This window comes from Archocentrus centrarchus, chromosome 5 (genome assembly GCF_007364275.1).
Source record: "Archocentrus centrarchus isolate MPI-CPG fArcCen1 chromosome 5, fArcCen1, whole genome shotgun sequence".
In the NCBI taxonomy this organism is placed as follows: Eukaryota; Metazoa; Chordata; class Actinopteri; order Cichliformes; family Cichlidae; genus Archocentrus; species Archocentrus centrarchus.
Window position 1 is genome coordinate 7,149,353 of NC_044350.1, and position 25,990 is coordinate 7,175,342.

The 25,990-nt window shown below is 42.2% G+C and overlaps 2 protein-coding genes across 2 annotated transcripts in view; both read left to right on the forward strand.

Moving 5' to 3' along the window:
• Positions 1 to 10,254: 10,254 nt before the first annotated feature.
• setmar (SET domain and mariner transposase fusion gene) lies at positions 10,255 to 15,716 on the forward strand. Its single transcript, XM_030729729.1, has 2 exons — positions 10,255 to 10,355; positions 13,341 to 15,716. The coding sequence occupies exons 1-2, from the start codon at positions 10,263 to 10,265 to the stop codon at positions 14,136 to 14,138; spliced, it is 891 nt and encodes a 296-aa protein (XP_030585589.1). The 5' UTR covers positions 10,255 to 10,262; the 3' UTR covers positions 14,139 to 15,716.
• A 7,157-nt stretch (positions 15,717 to 22,873) lies between these two features.
• itpr1b (inositol 1,4,5-trisphosphate receptor, type 1b) overlaps positions 22,874 to 25,990 on the forward strand; it is an 81,496-nt gene continuing 78,379 nt past the window's right edge. Inside the window, exons 1-2 of the mRNA XM_030728482.1 lie at positions 22,874 to 23,008; positions 23,991 to 24,104. Coding sequence (XP_030584342.1) covers positions 24,013 to 24,104 — 92 coding nt within the window. The 5' untranslated portion in view covers positions 22,874 to 23,008; positions 23,991 to 24,012. The remainder of the gene's footprint in view (positions 23,009 to 23,990; positions 24,105 to 25,990) is intronic.

Below are 25,990 nucleotides of genomic sequence, written 5' to 3' on the forward strand. Positions count from 1 at the left end.
CATTCATCTTCTCCATGACAACATCTCCAACCTTCAAATTTCTCCTTGGAGTGTGCCATTTCTGTCTCGTTGCAATGTTGGGAGAGATACTCCCTTTTCCAACGTGACCAAAACTGTTCTGACAGGTACTGCACCTGCCGCCATCTTTTCCGTGCATAAATGTCCTCTTTGATGAATTTACCTGGTGGAGGCAAGGCTACCTTTGACTTCATAGTAAGCAGGTGATTTGGGGTCAAAGGCTCGGGGCTGTTTGGGTCACTGAGGTTGTCCACTGTAAGAGGCCTGCTGTTCACAATCGCCATTGCCTCATAAAAGAATGTCCTTAATGATGGGTCATCCATTCTGCCTAATGAAAGTGAAGCTGTTGAGCGCAGAATGTTTCGAACTGTCCTGATTTGCCTTTCCCATACACCTCCTGTATGGCTTGAATGAGGAGTGTGCATTTTGAAGTCACACTGTTTCTCGGCCAGAAATGTGATAATGCGATTAGAGTCCACTTGTTTTAGGGCTTCCTGCAGTTCATTTTTTGCTCCAACAAAGTTGCTTCCTTGATCGCACCTTATCTCACTGACTGCTCCTCTTATAGCTATAAAACAGCGGAGCGCATTGATGAAGGCGTCTGTTGTCATGTCGTCCAACATTTCTATGTGGACTGCTCTGCAACAAAGGCATGAAAAAAGAAGTCCATAACGTTTGTGCACTTTGCGAGCTTGTTTGGTTAGAAAGGGACCGAAACAGTCCATTCCACAAAATGTAAATGGTGGGGATGGCTCTAAGCGCTGTCTTGGGAACTCAGACATTTTCTGTTCCTCTGTGCCTCTTCGGAGTCTGCGACATTTTACACATTGGTGTATGAAGTTTGCAACAGCTTTGTTGATGCCTGGAATCCAAATTCCATTTGACCTGATCTCATTGATTGTCAATCCTTTCCCTTGGTGATGCACTTTACTGTGAAAATGAGCTATTATTAGTTGAGTGACATGGTGACCCTTTGGAACTAATATTGGATGTTTCAGTGCGGAGGAGAATGAAGCATCTTGGAGCCTTCCTCCCACCTTAAGGAGTCCATCACTATCAAGAAAAGTGTCCATTTGAAACAGTTTGCTTTTGAGAGGAAGTGCCTTTCCATTCTTGAGCAACTTTATCTCCTCTGCATACTCAGTTGCTTGTACATCCTTTAGAATAACACATTGTGCATTTTGTCTTTCCTGTACTGTACTGTGGCCTGTTGTTTTATCTCTCTTGGCACAGCGAATCAGTCGAGCTATGGCTTGAGTGGCTTTGTGCCATGAGGAAAACTTTGTCAACTTGTCTGATAAACCTTTCTTCTCTGTTTTGAGCGTGTTTAGTGCATGTACCCTTTTAACCTCTGGATCTCCGAGTGGTACGTTCATGTCAATCTCTGCAGCTGGTGAGATTTCTTTGTTCCACAGAAACTGTGGCCCCTTGAACCAGTCTGATGCAATGAGCTCACTTGCACTTGAACCTCTGGAGGCAATATCTGCCGGATTTTGCTCAGATGAAACATATCTCCACTGCTGGGGGGCGCTGTTGAGCCTTATCTTTTGAACTCTATTGGAGACAAATGTGTGAAAACGACGTGCTTCGTTATTGATGTAGCCTAAAACGACCTTAGAGTCCGTCCAGAAATACTCATCAATCTGTGTCAATCCAAGCTCATCCTTTAACATGGTGCTTGCAGTAATGGAGACAACAGCAGCTGTCAGTTCGAGTCTTGGTATTGTTGTTACCTTAATAGGAGCAACTCTGGTCTTTGCTGTAACTAAAGCACAATGCACTTTATCATCTTTGCTTATATGTCTTAAATATGAGCACTGACCATAACCGCACAAGCTTGCGTCAGAAAAATGATGCAACTCTGTTTTTGCTATTTGGCCAAAGTCTTTAGGAACATAACAGCGTGGTATTGTGATTTTCTCCAAATTCTTTAAGTCAGCTTTCCAGTTATCCCACACTGGCCTTAGTTCACTGGAAAGGGGATCATCCCAGCTTGTGCCTTGTTTGCATGCCTCTTGAAGCACTCTTTTGCCTGTGAGTATAAAGGGGGAAATTAATCCCCAATGGGTCATAAAGAGATGCAACCATAGATAGGATGCCACGCCTTGTAGCAGGTTGGTCGTTGGGAAGAAAGCGAAACCTGAGTGTGTCTGAGTCTATGTGCCAATGAATGCCTAGTGCTCTTTCAAGTTTAGAGTCATTAAATGCCAGGTCACATGCTTGCTGTGGGGAGGCACGTTCTGATGGTGGAATGCTTTCCAACACTGTTTTGTTGTTACTCACAAACTTGTGTAGTCTGAGGCTGCCTGATGCACAGAGTGTCTGAGCCTCCTGAGCTAGCTGAATAGCTTCCTCGATGCTTGCCGTGCTTGTTACACCGTCGTCCACATAAAAATCCTTTATTATGAACTGAGATGCAAGGGGAAACTGTGTCTCATTTTCTTTTGCAAGATGTTTTAATCCATAATTGGCACACCCTGGTGAGGATGTGGCGCCAAAAAGGTGAACCTTCATTCGAAACTCCTGAGGCTCAGTGTCCAGGTTGCCATCTGTCCACCATAAAAATCTTAAATAGTCTCTATCTGCTTCATACACATGAAATTGGTGGAACATTTTTTCAATGTCACACAACAGTGCAACTTGATGCCGTCTGAATCTGATTAAAACACCATTTAGACTGTTCAACAAATCTGGCCCTGACAGCAAGTGATCATTGAGACTGTTACCTTTGTATTTTGCTGAGGCGTCGAAAACTACTCTGAGTTTGTCTGGTTTTTGGGGATGATATATCCCGTGGTGGGGAATATACCACTTTTCTCCTTCCTTTGCTTCACTGTGCACTTCCTCAGCATCACCCTTCTCTGTGACTTCACTCATAAATTTTACATATTGCTCCTTGTACCTTTGGTCTTTCAACAGCTTGTTTTTGAGGCTTTGAAGTCGCACAGTGGCCATTTGCTTATTGTCTGGTAAGTGAGGTCTCTCCTTAAATGGAAGTGGCATTTCATAATGTCCTTCATTGTTTTTGTAAATGCCTTCCTTCAATGTATTCAGAAAGAGAATGTCATCCTGAGACACTGATCTGTTATCCTTGGTATCATCCTTAAAGTCAGACTCGAGAACCTTGAGTGCATCAGCTGGGGTCATTAAAGGAAGCTCTTTGACTGTAACTCTGTGACACACAGCAGACATGGTAAAAGAGTCACTGTGGGATGATGTGGGTCCTACAATACTCCAGCCCAGTGCTGTTCGGACTGCATAGGGTTCGTTCTCTCCTCCTAAGATTACCTGCCTTGGAGCTAATGCCTTGGAGCAATTGTAGCCAATTAAAAGCCCAACTTCACATTCTAGTTGTGAAGGAATCTCGTTCACTATTACCTTAAGATGATTCCACTGTCTTGCCGTTTCACAGGAAGGAATGTGGGAGCGATTAACTGGTATACAGTCTTTAGTGTAAGCAGGAGGGAGTTCAATCATTTCTGAGGAGTTGTAGCCTCTCACCTTAAGACCTAAGACACGTTCACTTGGCACAACAGCCTCTTTACCAAGCATTGTAGTGAGCCTTAACCTTATTGGGGTGGACTTAGCCTGGAGATCATAAGACACATCTTGGTCAATGAACACCGTGTCGCTTTGGGTGTCTAAGAGTGCATAAACAAGCCTTTCTTTACCTGGTTGTTGCTCTGAAGAAACCCATACTGGTATGATCATGGAAGTGCTTACACATTGTTCATTGGTTTCTACATTGAGTGACAGGGTAGTTGCAGCCTGTTCTGTGTTGGTCTGAATTGGGTTTGTGGTTGATTTAGCATTGTCGTAGTTGAAGTCATGCAGACAGGTAGGGTGTTTTTTCTTACACATTTCACATTCAAGTCTGTAACGACAGTCCTTTGCACTGTGTCCGGGCTTGAGACAGCCGTAACAAAGCCTTTTCTCTTTTACATATTTCCTTCGTTCCACAAGTGATTTGCCTTTGAACAGGGGGCAGTTGTGAAGTTTGTGTCCGTTGTCTTGACAGAGCATGCATGGTAATTTAATGTTTGACCTTTGTTTTGTGTTTTCTGTCTCTGTTACCACCTGTGTGTGTAGAACACTGGAGGTGAGCCCTTTTCCTTTCTGGTAACTTTTACCGGTGGTTTTGGTGAAGTCTGTAGAGTGGAGAGCCTGAAATGATGTGATTGGATTGCATAAGATCTCTGCTTCAGAAGACATGAACTCAGCAAAGTCCCTTAAACTTGGAAACCTTCCACTTTCTTTCATGCTCTGAGTGGCTTGACGATTCCACCTAGCTGCTGCCCAGTTTGGTAACTTCTGAACAAGCTTTTGGTTCTCCTCACAATCATTGAGAATGTTTAAACCTTCTATGTGGGGCATAGCTTCATGACATGTTTGAATGAAATCAGCAAATGCTCTAAACCCTGTAGAGTCATTCGTTTGTATCTTTGGCCATTTTGCGAGCCTTTCTCTGAACGCCTTCTGTACAACAAATGGATGTCCATACCTTTGGTTGAGGCGTTCCCAAGCATCCTTGTATGCCTCACTGTCGTTTCTGTAGAAGATGCCATCAAGCATTTGTCGAGCTGAACCTCCTATATATTTCTTTAAGTAGTGCAGCTTGTCTGCGGGTGAGATGTTCTTTTTATCAACGAGTGAAATAAATGAAGCTTTCCACTCGATGAACTGTATTGGGTCACCTGTGAACGTGGAGGGCTCTGGCATTGGCAGTCTGTTCATGGCGACACTGTCCTGTAATGCTTGGGCTAAGTAAAGGATGTTTGCTTGTGGAGGTGAGTCGGATACAATGTTACTGTTAGTGACTTGAATGGGAGCAGAAACTGTGGGGGCCTTCTGAGCTGCTCTGCTACAGTCAACATGAACACTGCTCTCACTCTTTATCTCCTGATCATAAGTTATCAGTCTAGCTCGTGCAGCCTTTAACTCCCTTTCAGACTTTAGTCTCTCTAACTCACGTTTCTGAGATTCAAGCTCCTTTCTCTGCCTTTCCTCTAAAAGTTGAATCTTTTCCTTTTGTTTTTCTTCTTCTAATAACACCTCATACTCTGCTTCCTTGGCTGCTAATTCAGCGGCAGCCTCTGCTCTCTTTACGGCTACTACTGACCTTGAAGAGTTTGACTTACTGGCAGATGAGGCTTTACTTGAGTGAGTGACCGATGAACTGTAAATGGATTGAGCATAGTCTGGTTCAAGAAGCTCGCGTAGGCGTGTCTTCACTTTGCCGCTGTCATAGTCATCTATGCCTGAGAGTCTTTCATGTGCAACCTTGATAATGTCTTTTGTGACTGCTTCACATGCATCTATAAGTCGCCTTGTGTCACTAGAGGGAGTAATGCTTTCCCTAATTTCTGCATACAGCTTTATGACATTGTCTCTTTCTTTCTCTAAGATGTCCATGAGTGAGGCAATTTCACTGTTTGTTATGTCTCCTTTTAACTGCTCTCGTGTTGTACGTATTTGTTTTTTCCATTGATCATAGACTTTCAGAAGTCGTTTTCCCCTTTTATGGGCCTCCTCCTCCTGATATACTTGCATTTTTTCTGTAGGCCTCCTTTGACGAACGGAGCATGGAGGCTCCTCTTCCTTGTTCACCTGGAGGTCCTCTGTGGACTCTGTTTCCTTTTCAGATATTTCCATGCTGAAGATAGGGCAATACAGTTGACCATCAGATCCCAGAAGACGTTGATTGAAGCCGTGGAGCTGGAACCTTGTAACAGCTTTCGCTGGGACCTCGGTGCTGAGCGCGGGTTGAGCTCTTCTCAGCTTGAGGCGAACTCTCACTCAGCTTGGGTCAAGCTCTTACTGTAGCGTCCCGGTTGAAAAGATGGTCTCTTTAACTGATGGTTCACGATCCTTTTATTTGAAATGCCTTGCACGTGAACACACCGTAAGAGCTACAAAATATACAGAATAAATATACATTAATAACTCAAACAGTATGTTGCCTTTAACCTTTTCCTTTGCTTTAAATTACAACCTTTTAACATTGTTTTCTATTATTTCCTGCACCATGAAACTAAAACGAGATATGCCATGTTCCAACATTCTATGACTTTACACAACACAACACCGAAGCTTGTAAACCTTAGCATGACTAATTTACATGAGCACCCTCTAGTGGATGCGAACGTAATTGCAACACTTAATAGCAATCTGTATGCTTCGTGAACTATAACTATATATGCATTGACACAACAAAATGCAGATACCAACCTTGTTCCCTCATCAACCAGGTGCTGAGCAACCCTTTAGAGCTTAAAATTATGCCTTAACAATTCTTTTCTCCGTCCTTTACCGTGGAGTGCACCTTCTCTCTGTACACTGGACTTCGCGCTACTGCTGCAGTTTGCGACAATCGATTTACGGCCTTGTCGTTCTGAGCCTTTCAAAATAAAAGCATTAGCGGCGTTACTGCTGCAGCAGAATAACAAACACTCATTAATCAATTTACCATAAAGAAAATATCAGGTCAGTTACACATATGTAACCAGAAAGCACCTCTGAAGCCTAGGCAGTAATCACAGTTTTTGTGGACGTGTAGTTACATTTCTCAAGGTGCATGTTAAGTTAGGTTCAGAGAGGATTTTTGGTTATGTACGTAGGACCGACGCAGAATGCTAAACCAGGCCTTATTAGATCGCCTGTTTTGCATTTAATCCAGAAGAGCTACACTTAGATATCATGCATTTAATGTGTCCAAGAGTGCTGTTTGCAGAAATAAGAAATAATTTTTCGTATTAACAATTCATCTGCACATTTTAACTTCTGTACTGCAGTATTTCTGTGTGAAACAAACAGCGGTGGATGGAGCAGCTACAAAGTTCTCTTTTCTTCATGTTGCTGATCAGGTGGTTGATTAAGGACCTCCAGCTGTTTCCCAGTAAATGTTTTAGGGTGGTTACAGGAGTAAGCCCTGCTGCTTTGGACATCTCCTTTCTCTCCACCTGAGCGCAACCAGTGTTGCCAGATCTCAGTAGAAACAAGCAACCAGCTCTATGAAAACAAGCCCCAAAAAAGCCCAACTGGCAACCCACCACATTGTGTAAAACTGAGGAGCATTTAATTGAGGAGCTCTATAGCAGTATTTATTGTTTTGCCTCATTGTGTTTTGGAGCAGTGAAACCCATGTTCCTTAGCCTCATAGAAGAGAAGGGTGCACAGTTTTTTTGTGTGCTTCTCGGTATTAGCATGTTGAATTAAATCAGCATGGTGAGCACAGATTTCACACTTGCAAAATCTGCAGAATGCTTTTGATACGTCTCCCATCATATTTCTGAGGTGTATGCGGGGACACAAACAACACACCCTCTCAAGGTTTACTGTGTTCATGCCTGCAGATCTCACTCATTCATGGACTTATAAAATATAAGACTTCTATTACAGGCTTTTATTTTCTATCAATCACAAACAAAAAAAAAAAAAAAAATGTGCGTGTGTGTGTGTGTTTGTAGAGGGGGCAGGAGGACGGGAGGTGAAGGAGCACAGGAGCGCCTAATCAGCGCCCTCCCTCTGTTATTGATCAGATCATATGCACAGCTGTTAAATACAGAAAATGCCGAATGGAGAAATATTTTCCCATCACATCGCTTTGGCGCCCCCCTCATGTTAAACTGTCTTTAGCACAGGGGGAACCGTTCCACAACCATCCAACCATTTAGAATCACCAATTAACCCAACCCGTTCCCCCTGTGCTTGACCTTTGACGGTGTTCGTAGTTCTCTTGCAGCGCAAGTAAGCACTGAACAAGCACGGGAACAAGCACGCGCGTTCTTTGCCGCGTGTGCGACGGGGAGACGCCAGGGAAACAGTATCTGATGGGGAAACGCGAATCGACCAAACATTTCGATTTTCCTTTGAAATCAAGCGCGCGCACGACCATAGGGAGATCAAACGTGCACATTGTGAACTTTCCGTGCTCTGATAGATTGCAAATTGCAGTGAAATAATACAGGTGCAAGCAGCGATAAAAGCAGCGACCTAGCCAGGGCGGAGTCCGCGGGGCGGGCTCCTCTTTGCTAAATGCAGTGGCAGCAGAGCTCAGAAAGTGAAGCGGTGAAATCCTCAGCCCGGCGCCAGGGCGCCTCAGCTCGGCGTAGCGCCTGGCGATCAACCACTAGCTAGAACACTGTATTTGCATAAAAATAAATAAATAAGTGCCACGTAGGGTGAATTGTAAGAACAGTCATCACAACCTTGAACTTTTATTTAGAACATCAGGTTAATACCATCTGACTTTCTTTATAAATCATACTGTTATTATTTTATTTTCTTTTGCCTGACTGAGTGAATCATACAAGAATTCTGATGTTTGATTACCTTATGCTTGCGCAAATGCTACTAAAGTCAAAGTAACTGCAAAACTTTAACCCACCTAATATTGATCCCCTTCATGCTTCTAGCACTGCTCTGATCCACTGCTCCGTGGCCTTTTCAGCATCTCTTAAGGCATCTTTTGGTATCAGGCACAAAGGGGTTTGTAGCAAATCCTTTAAGTCCTGTAAGTTGCGAGGTGGGGCTCTCTGTGGATCAAACTTGCTTTTCCAGCACATCCAACTAATGGGGAATGTGGAGGATAAATCAACACTCTTAGACCTTAAAGAGGTCAACGTGGACACTTGATTGGTATTTGTCTGCAGCTTTGCAGTCCCATATGCTTCAAGCTGCAATGTGTGCTTTCAAATTTTTTCTGTAGTAGCTCTTCTGTGGGATCAGACCCACATGGCAGCCTTCACTCACTGCATCAGTGAGTCTTGGCTTCTTTTGGACCATGTTTGGTAGATGGTACCAAAATAGGTAGTATATCACTGGATATCAGGAACAGCATTTATCTGTGAGTTTACAGACCACAACCATTAATTAATTAATTCATCTCTCTTTAGTTTGGTTTGTCCATTCTTGACTGCTCTAGAAACATGGCAGTGCAACATGGCAGACTAAGCAGACTCTAGAAAACTAGGGCTTGTTCTGAGGGATCAGTAACACAGTGGTTCTTATTTTCAGGTGATTGCAAACTAATAAAAACATAACTGAATACTGAATTCATTTTCTGCCCATATAACTTTCTAAATCCTACACACTGGACCATTAAGAAAAACAGCACCGTGCCAATGCATGACCTCACAGGGACCAAACGGATGCAAACTCATGGATTTTGGATAAATCTGGGAGATTTCAAATAAACTGATTTTACAATTCTGCACAAATAAACAGATAAAAGAGAGCTTAAGATGCTGCATTCATAGAAGAATCTTGAATTAAAATACATTTTATTTGTGATAATCCCTGGTGTTGTCCTATCAATGAATCTGTCAATCAGTTTATTGCCAGATGATTCCATTTCACTTACAACATTTCAGCTGATTGAATATGCAAGCTCAACTCTTGATGCAGGTCTAGCAACTGACAGCACTAATTTCACCCAAGGACTAAAGATGAAGGCCGATTCTCCAAGGAAAATCCTCGGTCAGTTGTGTGCACCATGGAAATGCCAGCTGACAATGTGACCTCCCTCCATCTGCCTCTGGTAGCCACCACAGAATAAAGCACTGCATATCAATTACACATGCCAGTATAACAGCCCGGAAAGGTTAGACATGGAAACACTGCACAGTCTACTGAATGACACCCAACAGAGTTACTGATTTCATTTACTTACACATTTTTCTATTTTGTTGCTGGGTTCTTGAGACTACACTCTGCATTTAACTGCCTGTATTTTGATGAAGAGCCTCACCACAGAAAACAGAAGATAACTTCTTTATAACTCTTACTTACTCTGTGCTATCTGTAATGCCCATTAAGCACGTAAGATTATTTACCACTTTAAATGCACTTTAAAATGTTTGGTATCTGATAGAAGTGGGTGTTTTCACCCTTTGCTGTGCTGGGGTTGAGGATTCAAACAATACTGGTACTTTTCTGATGTAAGACTACCATCTGCTGGGAATGTGACATCACTGCTGGAAGCAACTATGGGATGAAGGATGCAAGAACAATTGAATAGCAAAGACAGGAAGTAAGTTTTTTTTTTTTTAATTAATAGGTTAAAAAAAAAAAAATAACGTCACAAAGGTACTCTTCAGCTCAGTATCCTGACCAAGCTGGCCAAAAACGCCACCAGGCTTTTAATTACAGTGGTGCAATGGCTCAGAAAGGCCGCTAGAGGGAGACAGTTGCTGATGAAGTCACCGGAAGTTGCTGCTTCAGGTTTGTTGACATCTGTAGCAGGAATGAGTGGGGTTTATACGCACCGTGGCGATTTGAGTCGCGGTCTTGAGGATGTTCCCGTTTTATTTGAAGGGTTCACATTTCCTGCTTTTCAGGTAACGATACTTTAACCTGTTTTATCTGTATTTGGACACATTTCAGATTTTTTAAAACACTGCCTCGATATTTTAGCAACTGCATTAGCTGGCTGAGCGCAAGCGTGGTTAAATAGAGGTGGATGTTATTTCTTTATTTAGAAATCTGGTAACGCTAAAACTTTATTTAAACATGTGTTGCTAGTTAAGAATTACAATCTGCAACGACACAGGTTAATTACTGTTTTCTCTGCTGGTTTTTAGACTTTTTAGTAACAGAAAGGTCAGTAATCTCTCTATTTTAATCTGTGTGCTTCCATCTTTGGCACTTTAAAGTTGTGTTAAAAGTATGCAACATGGATACATCAGGAAACACTGATATTTTATCCCATTGTCTCCCATCCCATTTATCCCATCTTTTTTTTTTTATATATAGTCATTGTCACTGATCATCTTCTGCAGGATTCACTTCATTCTGTGCATTTCTTTATTCATGTAGAAAAATTATCTTTTCTCCAGACACAGAGATCATTGTTAAACTTGGTAAGAACAGGTAACATAAAACAGCTTTTAAAAAAAATCTAAGATTAACTGTATTGGGGATATGTAAATAAAAAAGGTCAAATGCAGTTTATTTTTTGTACAAAGATTAATAGCTTTCCTGTTTTTAGCAGTTCTAGACACAGATTCAGCTAGATATTGTGATAATAAATCAATGGTGGTCTGAAGTTTATGCATGCACATGCATAAACTTGTCATAGGGTGACAGGCAGGGTACACCCTGTACTGGACGCCAGCCTCTCGCAGGGCCAGCACAGAGAAACAGACAACCATTCAACCATTTAGAATCACCAATTAACCCAACCCCAGTAACTGCATGTCTTTGGAGGAAACCGGAGTAGCCCTCTTTGAAAGGAGAGTAGCAGTGGTCATCTCTCAGCAGTCATTTCTCCTCTGGTGGGGCAGTCAGTGTGCTGAATAAACTCCAGTATCACCTTTCAAGTTTGCACTGTTGAAGTCCCCAGCTACGATGAGAGCTGCATCACGCTGGTTAGCCTGATAGGTGGAAATAGCTTCTGTGTCTGCCTGGGGTGGGATATATATGGCGCTGAAGATGACCAGAGTGAACTCGCGGGGCTGGTAGTGGGGCCGGCATTTCAATGTTAGGAGCTCCAGGTTAGGTGAACAGGATTGTTTCTGAGGGACAACATTCCTACTGTCACACCAGTTGTTATTAATCATTAAGCACACACCTCCTCCTCTTGTTTTCTCAGACTGGCGTTTTCTGTCCATGCGATGAACTCTGAAGAACTCTGCTGGCTATATATTGTTGTCCAGTACACGAGGGGTCAGTCATGTCTCCGTGAGACAGATGTTACAGTCCTGTATGTCCCTCTGGAACTGTATCCTGTCCCTGAGTTCATCCAGCCTGTTCTCCAGTGGCTGGACATTAGCCAGCAGGATGCTCGGCAGTGGCATTTGGTGTGCCCTACGCCTCAGCCTTTCTCTTACACTTTTCCCTCGGGGCCTTGCGTGTGACCTGGGGGCCCTGTGCCCTCCTTTGTTTGAGCTGGCCCACCGGTGCAGGATGTCCCTGGCCAAGCCGGGTCAGGAGGAAAAGGTCTCAAAATACAGCCGGAGTACTGTATTCTGATGTTCCAAAGAGTCTCTGTCATACGTGATATGACACAGAGCAGGCAAAATTAGGAAGTCAAAAATGAAGGCAAAAACTAATATATACAAAGTGTTGGAGCAGGTACGACAGCTGCTGACCTCAGCAGTGCCATCTTATTTTGCTAATAAACAAATAAAGTGCCAGTAATTACCAGGAGTGGAATCAAAGTGCTTTGGTGAAAGTGTGCTAATTTGAGAGTGTTAATTAAGCCATCACTAACATTAGCTGTCATAGCCAAGTTACCTGGAAAGCTTCATTTTCATAAGGCATCAGTCATGCGAACAGGTGTACCCAGCAAACAGAGTGTTTTTATTATGTTCTAGTCATCAAAAAACCCACAAGAAGTCTGAGTGGCGTTTGTATTTATTACATATCAATTTTTATTACAGTCGTGGCTGTGGCCTTGACAACAGCTCAAATTGAAACATAAATTAAAACTGATGGGCAGTGACGTGCAGCTCCTCTCTCTAGCAAACATGTGGACATACAGTAGATGCATCCCAAAGAGGTGCATTGTGATGCTGCTGCAGGTCACCAGTGTCACTCACCTTTATTTACTTCCTTTATTTACTTTTGAGCATTGATGCAACTGTTATATTATTTGAGAGTTTAAGAAAACTATAATGCTATGTAGACTGATCAAACAAACAGGTTGTTGGTTTTCTTGTGCACGGCGTCACTGCAGTTTCTGATCAGCCGTCACATATGATTGTAGAAAAAATATAATTGAAACAATGCTGTAATTTATTTAAAGATTAGTATAAAGGTATGAAAAGTAACTGAGCTGTCTAGAAAACCCCTGTGTCCAAAAACCTCATGCAAGCCTTGTGATTTTTTTAACACTACCAAATGTAGCACCCTGTTTTGCCAACAGATGGCAGCAAATCATCACAGTCACATCATCAACATGCAGCGCAGGGAATAAAAAAGATGCACTACCAATCCAGGATCAAAACTCCTTTCTCCTCTCTCCAGAGGACCCTCCTGACTGTATGGTTGTATGTGTTGATGTGGTTTTTAATGCAGGTTTAACAGGTTTCACATACTTAAAAACACTTGTACTCTCTAACAAATAAAACTCATTTAAATAAGAATTACAGTAACTGATTATTTTGATTATCAGTTTTAGCTGCGAGTTATTTTCTTGTTATTCTGTTTTACACAATTTCCACAAAGTCCAAGTGATGTCCTCGTTATCTGAAAACAGTCCAGAACTCAACTGTGCTCACTTTGCTTTCATTTAAGAACAAGAAAAGCGGCACAGCCTCACAACAGGTTTTTTTTCTTTTTGAATTGGGACACTCATTGTTTTTTTTTCTGTTGTCTTTCAGTATTCCCCAGATAACGTTCAGGGACCAGGATCCACTGTAGACCCCAGTGAAGTCACCCTTCCTGGATGCTCCTGCCTTTCCCACTCGTGCTGCATTGACAGCTGCTCCTGCCTGCAGACCCATGGTCAGGAATATGACAGCACTGGCACGCTGCTGTACCTCAACAGAACAGATGCAGGTTTCTGCTCACCCGTGTTTGAGTGTAATGCCCTTTGCACCTGCAGCGATGATTGCTCTAACCGGGTGGTGCAGAGAGGGTTACGGCTCAGCTTGGAGGTCTACAGCACCCGAGACAGGGGCTGGGGGGTTCGGACACTAGAGAAAATCTCACGTGGGGCATTTGTGTGCGAGTATGCAGGAGAGGTGATAAGTTTTGGGGAGGCCAGACGCAGACAGTTTTCCCAAAGATCTGAAGACAATAACTACATTATTGCTGTAAGGGAGCATGCGGGCACAGGCTCAATCACTGAGACGTTTGTGGACCCAGCCCAGGTGGGAAACGTGGGTCGCTTTCTCAACCACTCCTGCGTGCCTAATCTGTTCATGGTCCCGGTGCGTGTGCACTCAGTAATTCCCAGACTGGCGCTGTTTGCTGGACGGGACATTGAAGCTCAGGAGGAGCTGACATTTGACTACTCAGGAGGATACAGTAACGAGCATCCTGCAGAGCTTTTGTCCATGCAAAGCAATGCCGCCGCGCAGGCCAGTGGGACAGATAGACTCCAGAGGAAAGCATGTCGCTGTGGTTCCAACAACTGCATGCAGTTCCTTCCTCTGGATTTATCCATTCTAAGCTGAAATGATCTATTCTGGTTGTTATCTGAATATTGGGAAAACATTATTGTGAAACACAGCATTTCTTTTGCTCTGACGTTTGTTTTTTAATTGTATATTAAATGTGTTTTCCTGAAATCCTAGTTAATTCAGCTGCTCATTAGCACAAGACAGTGCAACATGTTTGGTGGCTCCATGAACACAATGAGCTCGATGAATCGTGTCTGTGCTCATCACTGTTTCCTGTTTGGTCTCCCGAGTGTCTGACTATCTGCCACTGTCTTAATGCCGTCTCCCACTAATTGCGAGATGATGTGAAAACAAGAATAATTCGATTCTTGTCGACATTCTTATCTGTTCTTTCACTTGTGTAATCCATTTCATGTATCAGGACAGGCTTGTTCCCAGTTGATCTACAAGTCTTATATTTATCGTCTTGTCCTGGCCCATTTCTCAAACCACACATGACTATGAATATAGAAGTGAAGTCATTTGCACTGGCAGGTGTAAAAGAATGATGTTTAATAGGTTTCTTTTTAAAGCCATGTAGTATACACGATTGTTATCTTGGTAAAACAGGATGCAAGTGAGAATTTGATGGTTTTTCACAAACTCATATAAAAGTTGATAATTGTCATATGTCTCCATCTGCTCAACATGTCTTTGTTGTCATCGTGCTGCGCGGCCACCTCTTGTAGATATTCTCGGCTTCTCATCGCACTCAAACCTCAAGAGAGGTGGGACCAATTAAAAAGGGCCACGGGGTATAGTTTATATAGAAACAGACTTTATTCCCCTGTCAGAAGGGGGAGCAAGGTGTCCCACTTTAGTGTGACCATTCTGAAATCAGGACCTTCTCCTCTCAATCTGCCCCGTTTCTAGTCTAGACCTGCTTTCATCTTATTAATATCCACATCTGGGTTAATTAGGATGGAGACCATATTTCATCCAGAAATGGGACCAGTGCTCCAGCCACACTGGGGCTGATAGGGACTAGCGGCGGGTGGTGGTGGTGGAGGGAGTGGGAGCCTTCTGTTGATTGGAGACCACTGTCAAGTTGATTGGTTTTCGTGTCATCCAGTGGAGAGGCAAATGTTGTATCAACCTATATTTTTTTACTCTCTGAGGGTTACCTGGGATTCTTTCTGTTCAAAATGGGCTGTTCTGATCTGATCCACATTCAAACCTAAAGGAATAATTCTGAGTTATATATTTTTTCTTCCCAAGAGTTGGATGAGAAGATCCCCTGTATTAGTCCAGAAAGTTACAAAAAAAAAATCTATCTTGAAAGCATTTTTAAAATGTACTGAATTACATTATTGGATATTACAGAAAACATACACAGGATGTCCGATACATCCTCTTGTGTACGGCACATTAACAGCCAGGCCTTGGAGAAGGCACTAACACAGATCATGCAGAAAAGGAATACTCATGCATATTATTATGTTATGCATTAGAGTTTCTTCTTACATCATCTTACCGGTAAAACGGCTGCATGACCTCTGACACCTGTCTCCCCTGTTTGTTTCTGTGTTTGTATTTCTTTCTGTTAACTGTAATTTCCCCATTGTGGGACTAATAAAGGTATTCATTCATTCATTTAGGTAATTCATGTCTGCAGTGTTGGGCACGTCTTTAGTTCAAGGTCAGAGAGTCTGCAGTCCTTAGAATTTTTTCTGGCCTTTTCTTTATTTTGCCTTTGTGAAAAATTAGATTCCACTGTCGATGCAAAAAAAGAAAGAACCGAGCACACGAAGAAAAACAGTCATTCTTCAAAATCATGACTCATGTCATTTTTGAGTCAGACGTCCCTGGAATCCCCATGGCAACCGGCTGTGTGTACAGGAGGTGGTTTGGACAGCAGTGGTTGGTCCGGAGGTGCACGAAGGCTGATCTCAAATCCTGGCTGTTGATTAGCTGGGCTCCTTTCCAGGGTTGTCACCTAGCAACCAGCAGTTAATCACACGAGGTGAACTTCACCACCAGACACCTTCCCAGCCCCCTCCCTGACTTGAAAAAACAAACATGCCAAGGATGCTTTACAGTGCTATGTCACTGTGTGATTGGATTTTGACCGTGACCACTGCATTGTTTAACGTGCGTGGTGGCAGCTTGAAGCAGGGTTCAGGGCAAAATAAGAAACTGGAATATCCCAAAAATTCCATAACAGGATGTTGTGCTGTTTCATACCAGCGTGACTAAAATGTAGCCTTACGATATGTGCAAGTTTTGTTACTTCTACTAACCTTATTTAAAGTGAGACTATAAAACCTTTGAAAATACTCACTGTTCTTTTCAGGGGGTCATTCATAAATTCAGTAGCTCTACATACTAAAAATGTGCACCGCAGCTCTGTATTTGCTCAATATTACGTGGGCCCAAACGCCACAGGCCAGTTGGTGTATGGTGTCAGAATGCCAAACTGGGAAATTTAGGATCATGTCAAAATACTGTACTAAAGTTATTGCTGTGTAACTGTAGTTAGGTAACCAGCTCCAAGAATTCATTAGTGTTTGAGCATGTCACTTATAAACATGTCATAGATTATTGCTGAAGTAAATTTAAAAAAAAAAAAATGCTGTTGCTGGGCAAACACAAGTCTTCCTTACTCTCAGAGTTAAGTCATTCATATATATATATATATATATGAAACTTGGACTCAACAAAAATCAGAGTATAAAGAGTACAATTAGTTTTTTTCATGGGGTGTTGCGTGCAAAATTATGTTGCCTGGCAGTGCTGATGTACTATGCTAAACTAACACACTGTGGACTGCAGCCATGCTTGCTGTCAACTTTAAGGGGCTCTCAGTCTTTTTCATAATACTCTTGTGAAAAAGCATATTTCCCCAAATATTGATCTACACTTCTACAGCAGATGAGTTAAGATAGTTTTTCTCGTTTCTCATGGCTAAGTGCTGTTAGTCTGCCTTTAAGATTCTTCTATATAATAAGCTTTATTTTCATCATGGCACCTCCTCTTCATAGCCTCCACTTTGATTTAGCCTAATAAGTTTCACCTCAGTGTCTTACCTGGTGCAGCTCCAAAGGACAAAGGATAGGATACACCTTGATGCTTATGAGAGCCGTGCATCACATTGATAAAGGAGCGAGACGCTATTTCAGGGTGAATGACCAGTGGAGAAATTACAACTGGCAGTCCATTTGTCCAGAACTGGAGCACCTCTCTGATGAGGGAGCAGATGTCCTTGCCTTGAATCCCGCAGCCAAATCAAGGGGAAAAGAAAAGACAACAGATATCTGTGGGGGCCTCTGATAGCAAAGGCATTTCATAGTCCAATCTGGAACATGTTTTAAAACTCCTGACTTTGTTGTGACAGTGGCTGATAAGAGAAGAAATATTGTAAGCTGCAGTCTGTTTCAACAACCTGTCGCTAATTATAGCATGTTTTAAAGGACCTGACAGCACTCTCTCACTCTCTCAGGTTGTGGCAGAACACGTGAAACATTGGCCTTTGTGCTTACATAATTGATGAATGTATCAAATAAGTTGTTTCTTTGTTCTATTGATGTCAAATCCAGCAGGTGGCTATTGAATCAGTGTTTGAAATACTCACCGTCACCATGAGAGTAATGTCTCTCAAAATGAAAGTTCAGTCGAGCTGCTGGCTGCGCTTCAAAGGAGGAGTTCACAGTAGGATTTCACTCTTTCCCTCTTTTTTGGGGAATTTGCAGTTTCACTTAAGTGTTAAGAGCAGTTGGTGTTAAAGAGGGTTTTCACATTGGCTCCTCCCTCCACAGATGTGAAGTTAAATTTGGCCCAGGGCACCTGCAGCAAACTCAGCAGGAAGTTCTGGAGCCCAAAAAGCACCCGCCTCCACAGCTGCTCTCCGCACCGATCAGAATGACACATGCATGCATATCTTCTCTGCTCTTACACTCACAACAAATTGTTAACCATACCCGTCTCTTAGAGCGTATTATTACTTCTGCTTCAGTGGAAATGCAAACCACTATTAGTGTGAAAATTAAACTGAAGGGAAACTCTGGAAAGGATGGATATAATTTTTAAAGAATCAGAAAATAACAGGTTTAATCATAGCCTCACATATGCCAGGGATTTCTGTTAATCGCTATCATTATTTCCCACTGCAATCACAAGCTTTGCTTAATGACCCGGTGTTTCATAGGTTTAAACGCCCGGTTTAGCAAGCATGTGTGTCAGCATAAGACGAATCATGTGCAGGCTATTACACTTAAGGATTTTTAAATCATGTGCAACAGCTTGCTGAAAAATATGAGCCCCAATTCCATTATCGGCCCTGTCTCGTCTTTCCACCATATAACAGAGACCAAGTTTAGTAAGCTGGTATTTTACAGCATGCAGTGAAAGTGAAGCTGGAGTCCTCCCATCCTCCTGATCCTAATGGATTACCTGCCTTTAAAGCAGCTTATTGAACATGCTTCCCAGGTTAAATAGAGGACTTCAGGCTACTGCCTCCTCCAGACATTGTTTCCCTCAGTGGGATTAGCTCACAAAGAAAACTGTGTGAGGAGTGATAGTGTGCAAAACTCTGCTAACGTCCACCTGTGCACATCAGACACCTGGCAGACAGTTCCCTTTGGCATATGGATATGGTGTGTCATATTGATTATGCCGTAACCAAGGTGACGTGGTGAAGTGATCCGCTGCTCTGTGCACATTGTTTTCGAAGAGGAGATTCACAGGAAATATCCAAAGCACATCTATCTGCTATCAGACTCACTATTACAGGTTTCATACAGAGTGGCTTACATTTTCTGTAAATTGAATATAGATCCAGCACAAAATGATTTTTCCTGTAGGAAAAAAAAAATCACAAGGCCTAATTAGAAAATCTCTGCAGCTGGTTTAATCAGACTATTTCCACTGGGGATATGTGGGCCATTATACCAGCATAATTATCTGGTATTTTTAGGGAGGAAGATCTCTACTTTATGCCCCAGTGTAGAACCAATACCTGTTGTCTTGCAGGCAAAATAAGTAGGATCTGTATTTTTTCCAGCTTCAACATGACAAAACTCAACGGGTGTCTGATCTCATTCTGGTTCAGTCTTATTTTCTTCCACTTCTTCTTTTGCTGTCATTAAGTCAACCAGTAACCAAGTAGAGTAAGCTCCCTTGAGCAGCCTGCTTTCATGCAAGGTTGGGGCTGCTAACTACCTGGCTTACAATTTGTCTGCATGTGGTTCTGCGTGTGTGATCTGACTAAACTGAAGTACTGTGCATGGACTTGACTCCACGGGGGTGTGATGTCATTCACAGCCTGCCTACGTCACATACTGACAAAGGCTGGGAGATGGGGAGAGGATAGCAGATGGTTGTTTCTTTTCACACTATGCTAGAAGATCCTGTACTCAGTGTGTTTTTACGCTACATTTGTTTACACCATCTGCCGTACAGTTGTGCATGTTTTATACTGATATTGACTAAGATGGGACTCTTTGGTCCAGTTCGTCCAATAATACAGTTTAGTGAAAAAATCTGTCAGGACTGAGAATGAGATGGAGAGAGGAACCAAAAACAGCAGAAGACCCAGAGTCAGACGAAGTAAACCAATGGCCGATGCAACAAACCAAGAAACACAAAGTGCAGAGGGCAACAAAAACAAATCCAGAAACAGGACCACAAGAGGTACAAGAATATAAGGGGAGATACACAAACCACAAACTGATAAAGCCCAAGGTAAAGATGGGAGTATGTACTATATACACACCCAGGTGACTGGTGATAAGGCACAGGTGGGAAAGAAACAGGTGAAACTAATGAAGACAGGGCAGACAGTCATGAAGGAGGAAAAGGAACAAAGGCAAGAAGTAAAATCACAACAGGACACATAATAAAACCTGCCTTCAAAGTAAAACGGGAAGTAACCAAAATGTAAACCGCTAACACTGAGACAAGAAGCTAAACATGATGACAGAAGACGTTGAATACAGAAGGAAGGAGTATCTAGAAACAAAACAAACATAACCGGGACCATGACAGTCAAGTTCTACCACTATTCTACATTTAGCTACATTGGTAATAAGTCATTATCTATGGTTCTTGCTCCCAGCGGCATCGTGCCTTGAGTGGTTTCCTGTCCCAGATCCACAACAGCAGTAAGAGAGTGATACGGTTACAGAGCCCTCCTTTTCACCTTTTGACAAGACTGTAGAGTTGATCTGGTCTTTGGAACTTAACCTATAACACTGAACAGTCCATCAACGTGAAATAATCTAAATTGAAATGTTGCCTTTTAATATATTTTTTCTGTATTTGCCCTGTTTTGCTTGTCTTTTATCATTTCTGATGAATGCGAGGCTTCGTTTTGCAAGCGTGGCCCACACAGGCCTATCTGCGGCTCAGAAGAGAATACAACCAGCCACTGTGCCTACACATTGCTGCAAAGGGAAGGCCTGTATCTGCATGAGAATACTCACTCTAACACATGCACAATGATGACTCTCACAATCTGTGCTCCCACACAGATGGTCGCTGCATTTTGTCATCCCACTGTCTCTTTTGCACTCCCAGCATGCAGATGTTGTATTTGTTAATTTGATAGCCATTTGTAAATTTAGCGCATCTCCGTCAGCTACGAGTCAGAATACCAGGCGAGATGAATCACCCATTCTTCCAACCCATCTTGTGTTCTTATCCATCACATTACATGGGAGATCAATGGTTATCCTATCCTGGCTCATATCTATCTATACCACGGAGTCTGCTGTGCTCATGCATCATGTGTGTGTGTGTGTGTGTGTGTGTGTGTGTGTGTGTGTGTGTGTGTGTGTGTGGGGTCTTCAGGTTGAAAGAGAGGACGAGAATAAAACACTGACCAAAAAAACCCGGAGAATAAAGAAGGCATTGTGTTCTCCGAGCATTTCTGACATCCCCGTTTGCTGCAATTCACAAAACACAGAAGCAGTTGTGTCCAGTTTTATATTTATAAACTCCCTCCCTAGCCAGTCGTCTGTACAGTGTATCCATGACAACTGAGTACTCAGTGATTTGTGTTTAACTTCACTTAATGTCAAATTCAACTGAAGCTTCAAAATATTTTAGAGGAAAAGAAGGTTAGTGTCTCCGGTGCTGTGAAGTCCTAACTCTCTGACATTGATGGCGAGGGACAAGTCACCCACCTGCCATCTGTCCCTCAGTGAGCAGAGCAGTCTGTTTCTACATATGTGGTTTTCAGTGCTCTTTTGATAAAGTTCATCTCATAGTTGGATAATGACGATAGATTGGACAGCCGTTAAGCGGGAAGAGCATTTGACTGTACAGAAAATGACGTAACATGCACAGTAATAATAAATGGTTTTCTACAACTAGAGTACTCAGTGGGTTCAACACAAGGAATACAGAGCCTCAGAGCATGAGTGTCAGGTGGTAGTGGCGGTGTTGGGGCTTAGAGTACTCTACAACATAGCAATATGCAGCCATTTACATCTGAAAGACCTCACTGTGTGCGTAAAAAGCAAATGTGGAATGTAGAAAGTGAAAAGAAGCACTTTCACGGTAATGGACACTTGTCCATCCCCATTTAGTCCTCTCTTACAGTCTCTCTACATCCTGTAGCTAAGAAACCAAATCAGGAGCTAATTCATGGGCTTGGTTAATACCACTGGGCCCATTTGGGGGATGAAAGTGCTCTTTCTCCTCATGTATCTCTCTCTTCTTCATTCAAATTGCAATTAGGAATCATTAGGAATAATCAAGCTTTTAGGCATTTTCAGATATAACCATTCTACACACAGGCTTCTCTGCTGTTTTGGAAGAAGTATCAGGATCACTGTGGGGACTGCCTCCTTCCTATTTTTTAATTCATATTTGTAAATTCGGTATCTGACAGTACTAATGACTGCTTCAGTACACAGAAGAGTCTGTTCCAGTTCCAGTAGCTGAAAATGACACACTGCGGTTTTATTGGGTCAACTGTAGGAAAAAAAAGAAAAAAATCTCTCAAAATGCTATTGGGAGAGATTGAGGTTGCCAAAGCTTATATTACAAATTGAAAAACTTGTTGGCATATAGACAAGATCATCTCTGTTTGTATGATGCATAGACCATCCAATTTAATGAAAGTAAAATAAATAAATACTTTACAAACCCAGGAATCTGACTGCTTGTGACTGAATCAGTGTTCCTGACAGGAGGCTGTCCACACAATGGAAGTCTTTATCTCATGTCCTTTCACTTTGGCATGCACAGCATGAAACCCTCTTCATAAGGCACCGTGTGTGCTTCTGTTTTTGACATTACATACATAAAATAATATAGACATTGACATGCACGCAATCCCCCAGAGACATGTTTACTAGTCCACAACATGTGACACATGTATGGGAGTTATTTGTACTCAAACAGGCTTGCAGCATGTGATCTTACAGAGGTAGAAGGTTCTGTTTGTTAAAAAGACATGTAGGTGCCTTTTATTTTATTTTATAAATAGAACTACAGGCTATAATTTCTTCATCCTTATGGCTACTTGAAATTAAATATACATATTTAGCATTTTTATTATTATCCCACTGGGAATACATGCATTTTTATTTATTTACAATAAATAAGATCACATATTTCTGCTACAGGTTAGAAATTCTTCTGTACATAAGAAGATTGAGTTAAAGGCCCAAAGAACTGCATTACCCAGGGAGCACCGCTGCAGTATAAATAGTAACAAAAGGGGCGTTCCTGCGGTGACATGTGGAGGAGGTAAGAAGAGGATTGTTACCGAGGACGCATTCAGCTGTGAGAGATAACGTCGCTCAGGCTACCCTTACCTGGAGTTTCACTGCCATGGACTTAACCGAGGATAGCGCTGTGGAAATTATCCTGTGCTGACCCACTTCTCCGCGCGGTTCTCTCTGCCTCCATCCTTTGACGCCTTCTTTCATTTCTGTCAGGTAAAGTCCTTGCCTGTGTGTACTAGTTTTCCAGCTTGGGCATTGTTCATTTTGTCACTGAGCCGTAAGCATCCCTGTCAAGGAAGTAGCCCACGCGCTCATTTGTTTCTGTTGTGTTGCTGCAGCTCGTGCGACTTGACATTTCATGTAGCTAGAAGGCTCGGCTGGAAACTCAGTTCAAATGTGCCACAAGACGTTTAAATTACTTTTCACGCTTTCACACTGAGAAATAGAAAGTTTATATATGTGAAGTAGAGTGCGACTTATGATTTATTTTATTTTTTTTTCATTCTATCCTTTTATTTATTTGTAAATGTCTCTGTATCTTCACAACCAGGACTATATGTGTGTCCCTTACATACTCTTGTTTGGTGCTTCTCAATCTGAAATGATGGTGACAGTCGTTTTGGGTGTTTTTTTTATTAACTGCAAAAGTTCACAAGGCCACATAGACCACAAAGCCTAGTGGGAAGTTCTTTCACACAAGCTGATATTTTCACAACTTGAAAATAAGCTAGCGACCTAAATTTAAGACCTATTGCTTTATATATAACAGCACAGTGCACATACACGCTTCATTACTGTATGTTCTCCTCGCATACACTTTTAACTTGTAGCGGTATAGTTGGGCAATAACAAAAAAATAACGAGGGCAGTCATACAAAGGAAATGGCTGGCTTTGTAGTTCAGTTATTTGTGGTTAATGTAAACAGTAGTAGTGTTTGTTATAGCCGCTGATGATTTTGCAGTAGGTGGTGCTCTGAGGATGGCCCAAAAAAATCAAGTGGACACAAACTAGGAATAGCAAAATCAATATCATAAAGGTAATAATAATTCAAATAGGTGAGTATAGGTGTATCTAAAGGCCAGTTGCATTGTATTATTGTATTAAATAGTTTTAAATGTTATACATGAATGTGGCTTGGTTGTGTTTGCTGTATGTCATGATTCTTTAAAGTCTCATGTTGTCAACTTTTTGCAGGTGTTGTCAGTGCTGAGAAACCATGTCAGACAAAATGTCCAGTTTCCTCCATATCGGGGACATTTGCTCCCTGTATGCAGAGGGCTCCACCAGTGGATTTATCAGCACTTTAGGGTAAGCCTGCCTGTTTTTAAATCTTAATTTTAACATAACAAAAAAAGAAAAAAAAAAGGAGTTATGGTGAATAACTGATTTAAACAAATGAAAAAGAAAAATGAGTTGTTTTCAAGAGTTTCCACTTTAGTTGAGGTATTTCAGAGACTGAGGTGGACTTGGAAAAATATTTGGACTGGAAAATGAAGGACTGCAGAATTCTTTGCTATCTTTAATCAGAATTAAGACCCACCTCCTAAAAATGCATCTGGACTCCTTTTGAGGTTTTATTTTGCACACTGTTTAGCCTGTCTTAGTGATGACCATCAAACATTTGAGCTCAAATATTAATGCAGTAATAGGTATCGCTTGCTTGCTCTGCTGCAGTTTTGTTGCATGGTCCTAAACGTTCTTAGAAATGCCTGGTAAATGCTGTCTAATAAGTAAATTATGTATGGTATCTACCAGCTCTATCAGCTTTTACAAAAGAATCTGATGCAACTAGTTTCTAACTGTCAAACCCAGACTTGTTTTCAGTCAAATGTGTAGCTTCATATGATGTCATTGTCTTATCTGTGAATACACAGCAACATACCATGTCCCTCTGGATAACACAGTCAGCCCAGTGTGCTGGATTCTGTAGTTGACTCTTTTGTTTCCTTGCTGCTCTGTGCCTTAGATTACTCTGTCTCCTCTGTATGCTGAGCACCATGTTTTCAAGCAGTTGACATCTCCACTCCTCCCTAATTGTAGGCAATGAGTTAAAAGTGCATCTCATTATGTGGAAATTGAGCAAATCTTGACACACAACTGGCACACACAGGAAAAACAGAGGGCTAAAAGAGGAACAGCGGGGGATCGTTGATGTGAATGTTCCTGTCCAGCATCTGGCATGTTAGGCTCCAGCACCCGGAATGAGCCTGTCTCAGTCTCCCCTGCTTCTTTCTGTTTACTGTCCTGGGGAGTTAGTTTTTCTTCTCCTGAGGTGAAAGTGGGCACAGCGTCTATATTGTCCTGTTCATCCTCTCCCTTTTAAGAGCTGCAGTCTTTCTCCTGTTGCCTTGTCACCGTTCAGTTTGCCATTTACCAGAGGCTGAGTTGAGCCCTCCTCCTTGCCTTCATACACCATGCTCTTAAACAGTTTTAATGTTATGCGTCACCCACCATAGCAACAAATGTGAGCACAGCTTTGAAGGCTACCACCATGACAGAGCTTGTCAATTTTCCTATCTTGTGTTGTTATGCCAAGTACCCCCCCCCCCCCCCCCCCCCCCCCCCCCGACCTAACTGCTCCTGTGAGCGCTCTCTGTTAAAATGAATAGCTTAGACTGTAACTATAAATAGCTTTATTGTATTAGGTGTTGCACCCCTGAGAGAGAGTTGCATTCACCTGGACCACAGCTGGCGCAGGAAGGCTGACGGTCAATGATGCTGTATCCCTGAAGGCCACTTTCTGACCTTGGATTTCACTGACTCTTGAATTTCCTGTATTTTTTTGGATCTCGGCCCGTCGGTGCATCAGTGTGATCGAGGCGATCAGCTTTTCATTTCTGCAGAGACGATTCTCACAACATGTGAATTCTTTATCATCACAGGGCTCCTGTGTGTACACACTGCAGTGCAGTGTGTACACAGTGACCTATAAAAAGATGCACCTGATTTGACCTGCTCAAGTATCCTACACAAGTGTCCTCTTTGTGCCAATATACTTTTCCCAGGGGTTTCCCCTTAATTTCTTGCACTTAGAGTACTACTAACTTTAAATTTGTGGGGTTTTTTAGTGTTAATTAATGTTTTAGAAAACTACAATTCAAATAGGAATAATGTTCCTAAAGTAGAGTGCCTTAAAAGACAAAGGGAACCACTTACAATTGTATGGTGTGGTGGAAATGAGTTTTCTCTGAAAG